The following is a 7,240-nucleotide window of genomic DNA, read 5'->3' as shown; positions in this document are numbered from 1 at the left end:
GTGGGAGCAGGCAATAAGGGACAGTTGAGAAAGGATGAAAAGAATTGGAAAAGCTGCTGTGGTGAATGAAATAAGGAGTCAATTATGTTGTTGTTCAGTCATTTCAAGAGCTTCTGACTCTTCATGACCCCATTTAGGCTTTTTTTTGGCAAAGACTTGAGTGTTTGCCATTTGCTTTTCAGGCTCATTTGACAGATGAGGAAACTGAGGCCAACAGGCCTAAGTGACGTGCCTAGGGCCACACAGCTAGTAAGTGTCTGAGGCTGTATTTGAACTCTTGTCTTCCTGACCAGTTCTCTATCCACTGTACCACCTAGCTGCCCCAAGGGAGTCATTTAGGGAGATATCTTAGGATGGCCTTACCACAGTGAGAACCATACTGAGATTATGTAGGCTTAATGTGTAGTGGACCCAGGCAGCCTGGTTTTATGATTTTCTCCCTCTCCATTCCGCAGCATCTCAGTAGTGGCAAAGGCTGGGGCCTTACTTAGAATTGCTCCAAGGCTATGCTTTACATAAACCATCAACCTTCGTCCCTCCCCTGATCTCTGAGGCTCGATCTTTGCCTATTCTTGGATAATTGTTGGCCAGATTCATTGAGTTGACAGCCACTCTCAGTTTGGGGAAAAGTTAGGTAGAAATTCCCAGGTGTCCCATAGTATGAGATGTTTCAGGAGCCTAGAAAGAACTGTTTGTGGTCTTCCCTATGGTTGTGGTCAGGTTCCATGGTTAGAACTAGACAAAGGCCTCTCAATAGAGGAAATAACAGGGCTGAGGCCAGAACCTGCATTGGTCAACTTAGACAGAGACCAGAATACAGGGCTTGTGGTAGAGCCTGGGGCTTGGTGTCAGCCCTGGGCCCTGCTATCAGTCACTAAGCATGGATGAAGCACCTCCAGTTTTCTAGGCACCTCGCTAAGCTTTAGAAAGGGGAAAGCCAGTCCCTGCTGTCAAGGAGCTGCCAACGTAGCCTACAAAGATGGAGATGGTTGAGAAGAAGCCTTGCTCTTAGCTGATCCAGGGAAAGGAGAGTGTTTGGGAGTGGAGAGACATCTAGTTCAATGGGATATGAGCGAACTCAAGGAGTGAGGCTAATCATGGTTTAAGGAGGAGAGTTGAATTGGGGAGGAAAGAGTCAAAGTCAAAACAAGAATGAGAAGAATTTCAGGCCCGACTCAGAGACATTGTGGGTTCTGTTCCAGAGCACCACAGTCAAGTGAATACTGCAGTCATGTGAGTCACCTGCACTTTTGGTTTCTCAGTGCATATAAAGGTTAGGTTTACAATACACTGTTGTCTGTTACCTGTGCAGTACAATGTTATTTGTGGTGAAATGTACATATTTTAATTTTATCTATCCTCTGAGCCCTCAGCGATGCTTCCTCCTGCTACTGGCGGCCCACTGTGGATGGCTGCTGACTGATCAGGGGGCGGGTTGCTCAAGGTTGGCTGTGGCTGTGGCACTTTCTTAAGATAAGGTGACAGTGAAGTTTGCCATGTTGATTGATTCTTCTTTTCACTTGAACATTTAAAGCCCCTTTGAGGGTTATGAATTGGCCTCATTTGAATACTGTTGTGTCTCAGGGAATAGGAAGATCCAAAGAGAGCGACAGAAGCGGTCAATTTGCAAAAATAAATATTGTTTCTTAAAAAAAGACAAAACAAAAGTAAGTGCAATGGAGAAGGGCTGTCTAGTGGATGGACAGCACATATCCCCTGGCAGGGTTGGAGTTCTAGCCTCAGCTGCAGGGATGTTGGGCAGGTCACTCAGCCATTCTGAGCTCATGGCCTGAGTTGAGAATGAAGTAAGAATGCTGGGTCTGCCAGTGTCACAGGTGTTTGTGAGGATCCAATGTGGTTGTGTGTGAAGCTCTTTGTAAGATGTGAGATAATGGCGTTTAAAAAATTTTTTTTAATTAATTTATTTTCAATTATCAACAATCACTTCCATAAGCTTTTGAGTTTTAAAGTTTTCTCCCCTTCCCTCCCCACCTTCCTCCCCAAGACGGCACACAATGTGATATATGCTCTACATTTACATTCCTATTACACATATTTTCACATTAGTGATGTTGTAGGTAAGAATTAGATCCAATAGGAGGAACCACCAGAAAGAGGAAATGAAACATAAGGAGATAATGGCATTTTCAAATGATTGGTTCTGTCCATTGAACTTTAAAGAGTTTTCTGTTAGCCTGGAGAAGTAGGATATGTGTGTACATGTGTCTCTCTATACATGTTTTATTGTTTGTTTCTTGCAGAAGGAGAGATTAGACCTCAAATGAAAGAGACCACTGCAAAGCTAAGCATTTCTATGAAAGAAACTCAAAAGGAAAACCCCACGAAGGATGGTGCCTGTGACTTCACTGGGAGACAAATCTGTGCTGTATTTGAGAGAATCCACATAGGAGAGAAACCTTATGATTGTCATCATTGTGGGAAAGACTTGAGTCAACAGTCATCCCTTATTTGCCATCAAGAAATTCATACTCGAGAGAAACCACATGAGTGTCATGAATGTGGCAAAGCTTTTGGTGAACACTCCTCCTTCATTATGTGTCAGAGAATTCATAGTGACAGGAAACCTTATGAATGTGATCAATGTGGAAAGACTTTCACACAGAGCTCCCGTCTAGCTAAACATCAGAGAATCCACACTGGTGAGAAACCTTATGAATGTAATCGATGTGGAAGGGCTTTCAGGTGCAAAAGCTATCTTAGTCTACATCAGAGAATTCACACTGGAGAGAAGCCTTATGAATGTAATCAATGTGGAAAGGCTTTCAGTTGCAGATCTAATCTTGTTGTACATAAGAGAAACCACACTGGAGAGAAACCTTATGAATGTGAACAATGTGGAAAGGCTTTTAGTGGCAGATCTAAACTTGTTGTACATAAGAGAATCCACACTGGAGAGAAACCTTATGAATGTGATCAATGTGGAAAGGCTTTCACAAGGAGGTGCCATCTAGTTAAACATCAGAGAATCCACACTGGAGAGAAGCCTTATGAATGTAATCAGTGTGGAAAGGCATTCAGATACCTCTCCAGTCTTGCTAAACATAAGAGAATCCACACTGGAGAGAAGCCTTATGAATGTAATCAATGTGGAAAGGCTTTCAGTCGCAGATCTATTCTTGTTGCACATAAGAGAATCCACACTGGAGAGAAGCCTTATGAATGTAATCAATGTGGAAAGGCTTTCAGTTGCAGATCTATTCTTGTTGTACATAGGAGAATCCACGTAAGACAAAAACATTATGAATGTAATCAATGTGGAAAGGCTTTCAGTTGCAGCTCCAGTCTTGCTAAACATCAGAGAATCCACACTGGAGAGAAGCCTTATACATGTGCTCAATGTGGAAAGCCTTATAAATGTGCTCAATGTGGAAAGGCTTTTAGAAGAAACTCTAATCTTGTTGTACATCAGAGAGTCCACACTGGAGAGAAACCTTATGAATGTAATCAATGTGGAAAGGCTTTCAGTTGCAGATCTAATCTTGTTGTACATAAGAGAAGCCACACTGGAGAGAAGCCTTATGAATGTAATCAATGTGGAAAGGCTTTCAGATGCAGCTCCAGTCTTGCTGACCACCACAGAAGTCACACTGGAGAGAAGCCTTATGAATGTGATCAATGTGGAAAGGCTTTCAGTTGCAGCTCCAGTCTTGCTAAACATCAGAGAATCCACACTGGAGAGAAGCCTTATGGATGTAATCAATGTGGAAAGGCTTTCAGTTGCAGCTCCAGTCTTGCTACACATCAGAGAATCCACACTGGAGAGAAGCCTTATGGATGTAATCAATGTGGAAAGGCTTTCAGTTACAGCTCCAGTCTTGCTACACATCAGAGAATCCACACTGGAGAGAAACCTTATGCATGTGATCAATGTGGAAAGGCTTTCAGATGGAGCTCCAGTCTTGCTGAACATCAGAGAATCCACACTGTGGAGAAACCTCACGAATGTGATCAGTGTCAAAAGACTTTCAGATATCACTCTGATCTTACTTTTCATCAGAGAAGCCACACTGGAGAGAAACCTTATGGGTGTTGAGAATGTGGCAAAGCTTTTAATGTAAACCCTTTCCTCACTAAACATCAAAGAATCCAGACTAGAGGACAAATCTCATTAACATAATCAATATTGAAAATCATTCAGGCTAATGTCATCCCTGATTTCCCATCAGAGGATTCACAGGAGATGGAAATCATATCCCTGTAATGAAGGTGGAAGGGCATACAAATGGAGTAGAGCGCTTGTCAAATATCAGAAAATTCATCTGGGAAACAAGTTCTTTATGGAATCAGTGTCAGGAGGCCTTCAGCCTGAGATCATCTCTTCTTTTCCATTAAGGATTCACAGTGGAGAGAAAACTTATGAATGTACTCAGTGAGGTCCTGCCTTTCCCCAGAAGATGAAGGTCACTAGACACCACAATATTCACACTGGAAATAAGCTTTATAAAAGAAAAAATTGTGGAAAGACCTTCAACTGGATCTCACACTTGTGTGTACATTGCAGAAATGTTGCTGGAGATAAAACCTATGTATCTAATTAACAAAGGGAGGCCTCCCCCTGCAGCACAGACCTCATTAGACATCACAACTTTCATATCGTGCATAAAGCCCTGAAAATGCATTCAATTTTTCTCTAAAATCTTCAAGTTTCCCATGATTCCCCTAAAATATTCTATGGCATTCTTTGATCATTCCTCAGTTGATTGGTGCTCATTCTGTCTCATGATGTTGGGTGGCGCAAAAAGTCCTGCATGAATATTTAGGTATCTGTTGGACAGTTATTTTGTAATGACTTTTTGAGGCTCCTGGGTGGCACAATAGATACAGAGATTTCCCTGAATACACCAGACCTGATTTCAAATTCAGTCTCTGATACTTACTAGCTATGGGACCCTGGGAGAAGTCACTTAACCTATTCCTGCCTGAGTTTTTCCATCTCTAGAATGGGGTTAATAATAGCACCTACCTGCCAGGTTCAGTGAAAGGATCAAAAGAAATCATGTTTGCCAAGTGCTTTGCAAGCAATACATCATGGTGTAAATATGAGCTCACTATGATTATTTTTTCCCCTGGGATCATAAGTCTCATAGCAATGTCAGTGGCCTCATAGGTGTGGATAGTTTAGTCCCTTCTTTCTTTTTATTCAGATTGACACTCAGAAAAGTGTAGGTGAAAGCAGTATGTTGTAATGGACAGAGAAGGGTTTAGAGTTGGGAAGATTTGGCTTCAGATCTCATCTCAGGTGCTCTCTAGCTGTGTAACTCTGAGCGAGGAATAACCTCTCTTTGCCTACATTTATTCACCTCTAAAATGGGGAGGTTAAACTCAATGACTTCTGTGGTCCCTTCCAACACCAAATCTGTGTTCTCATCAAAATTCCATTCATACATCTCTTTCTGAAGCCTTCTCCAGTATTTCAGGAAGAAGACCTAACAGGACCACGTCTGAGACTATAGCAGAAAGTGGTATTCACGAAAACTCTCCTGTGCTACTAAAAAATAGAGACCTTGTACAAATTATGTGCGTAATATACAAAAGAATATTAGTACACTAACCCTCTGTTCAACAAATCCCAAGACCTCACCTGCTAGAATTGGATTTACTAATCACTATAACACGCAGGGAAAGCTGGCAAGCAGTCCAACAGAAATTCGGTATAGACCAACATCTCACAGTGTAGACCAGGATTAGCTTCAGATGGAGACATGTCTGAGATTTGAAAGGTCACCTGAAACAAATCAGAGGAACCATAATGATGATTCATTTTGTAATTACAGAGTGGGGATGAGGGCATGCCCAGAGAAGGGGTGGAGAAGAAAATATAGAATAAAATAGAGGATCTTTATCAAATGAAGAAACTCATGTATCTAAAATGTGAAAAGGAAGCAATTGAAGGGGGAAATAATTTGCAGCAAGTTTCTGCAATAAAGGTCTCATTTCCAAGTATTTAAAGAATGGACACAGATGCATAAAAAAGGGCCATTGCCCAGCAGACCTCTGGTGAAATGGTAGGAGCAGACAGTTTTCAAAGGAAGAAATCCAAGTTTTCAACAACAGAACAACAACAAAAAATGGTCCCCATCTATAACCACCAGTATGCATCACTAATAATTAGAAAGATTTTCATATTGGTAGAGCTGATAAGAAAATGACAATTACCAATATTGGAGGGAGTTCACAAACATGTATGCTGAGGGATAATGTTCCTGCATTGTCCACATCAAAGAAAAAATTACATGTCTCATCCTGTCCTCTGAGTCCTTTATCTCTATCAGGACATGGGTAGCATATTCCATCTTTTATCCTCTGTAGACATGGTTGGTCATTGCATTCATCAAAGTTCTTAAGTCTTTCAGACTTATTTTTCATTACAATGTTGTTTTTATATGTAAGGTTTTCTGGTTCTGCTCACTTCTCCTTATCATAATTGATATAAGCCTTCCCAGGTTCTTCTCCATCCCTCACCATTATCATTTCTTACAACATGTGTTTTGTCTTGCAATTTCTATTTTACCCTTTGTTTCTTGTACATTAGGGCGGTTTTCCTTGATAATTTCTTGAAAAATGTTGTCCAGGCTTTTTTTTAAATCATGGCTTTCAGGTAATCCTCTAATTCTTATATTATCTCTCCTGGACCTGTTTTTCAGGTCATTGTTTTTCCAATGAGAAGTTTTACATCTTTTTGTTTTTTAACTTTTTTGATTTTGCCTTATCATATTTTAATGTCTCATGGAGTCATTAGCTTCTACATGCTCAATTCTGATTTTTAAGGAATTATTTTCTTTAGTGAGCTTTTGTACTTCCTTTTCCATTTAGCCAATTCTGTTTTTTAGGGACTTGTTTCCCTCAGTAAATATTTGTATATCTTTCCCTAGCCTATTGATTCTTTTTTCATGATTTTCCTGCATTACTTTCTTTTCCCAATTTTTCTTCTCCTTCTCTAATTTGCTTTTTAAAATACTTTTTAAGATCTCCCAGGAATTACATTTTTTTTGAGGCTTCATATGTAGCCGTTTTGGCACTATTGTCCACTCAAGTTGATGCCTTGAACCTCTCTATCACCATAATATCTTTCTATAGTCAAGCTCTTCTTTTTTGTTTCTTGCTGGGGGTCCAGAGAAGGAGCCAGGCAGGAGCTGGGGAGCCAGAGAAGAGGGCCAGGCAGGAGCTAGGCTACCCTAGGGCAAAGTGAGCCCCAATGGTGAAGCTGCAGAGGTGGAAG

The 7,240-nt window shown here is 40.9% G+C and overlaps 1 protein-coding gene across 2 annotated transcripts; it reads left to right on the top strand.

Moving 5' to 3' along the window:
• Positions 1–2,077: 2,077 nt before the first annotated feature.
• Positions 2,078–4,716, top strand: LOC114028338 (zinc finger protein 347-like). 2 transcript variants are annotated; one of them, XM_027842598.1, is made up of 2 exons: positions 2,078–3,638; positions 3,723–4,716. In XM_027842598.1, exons 1-2 carry the CDS (start codon positions 2,237–2,239, stop codon positions 4,052–4,054), a joined length of 1,734 nt encoding a protein of 577 aa, XP_027698399.1. In that variant the 5' UTR covers positions 2,078–2,236; the 3' UTR covers positions 4,055–4,716. The 2 variants fall into 2 exon arrangements, with proteins under 2 accessions (XP_027698399.1, XP_027698394.1); XM_027842593.1 differs by having other exon boundaries at positions 2,078–4,716.
• The last annotated feature ends 2,524 nt before the right edge of the window (positions 4,717–7,240 follow it).

Source organism: Vombatus ursinus, unplaced genomic scaffold (genome assembly GCF_900497805.2).
Source record: "Vombatus ursinus unplaced genomic scaffold, bare-nosed wombat genome assembly UNPS02004905.1, whole genome shotgun sequence".
Lineage (NCBI taxonomy): Eukaryota > Metazoa > Chordata > Mammalia > Diprotodontia > Vombatidae > Vombatus > Vombatus ursinus.
The sequence above is the reverse complement of the archived record's forward strand: the minus strand, read 5'-3'. Positions and strand labels throughout refer to the sequence as shown.

Excerpts from the sequence above, each read along its gene's own strand:
- LOC114028338 (XM_027842593.1), top strand. The coding sequence starts at position 2,237 with ATGTTTTATTGTTTGTTTCTTGCAGAAGGAGAGATTAGACCTCAAATG.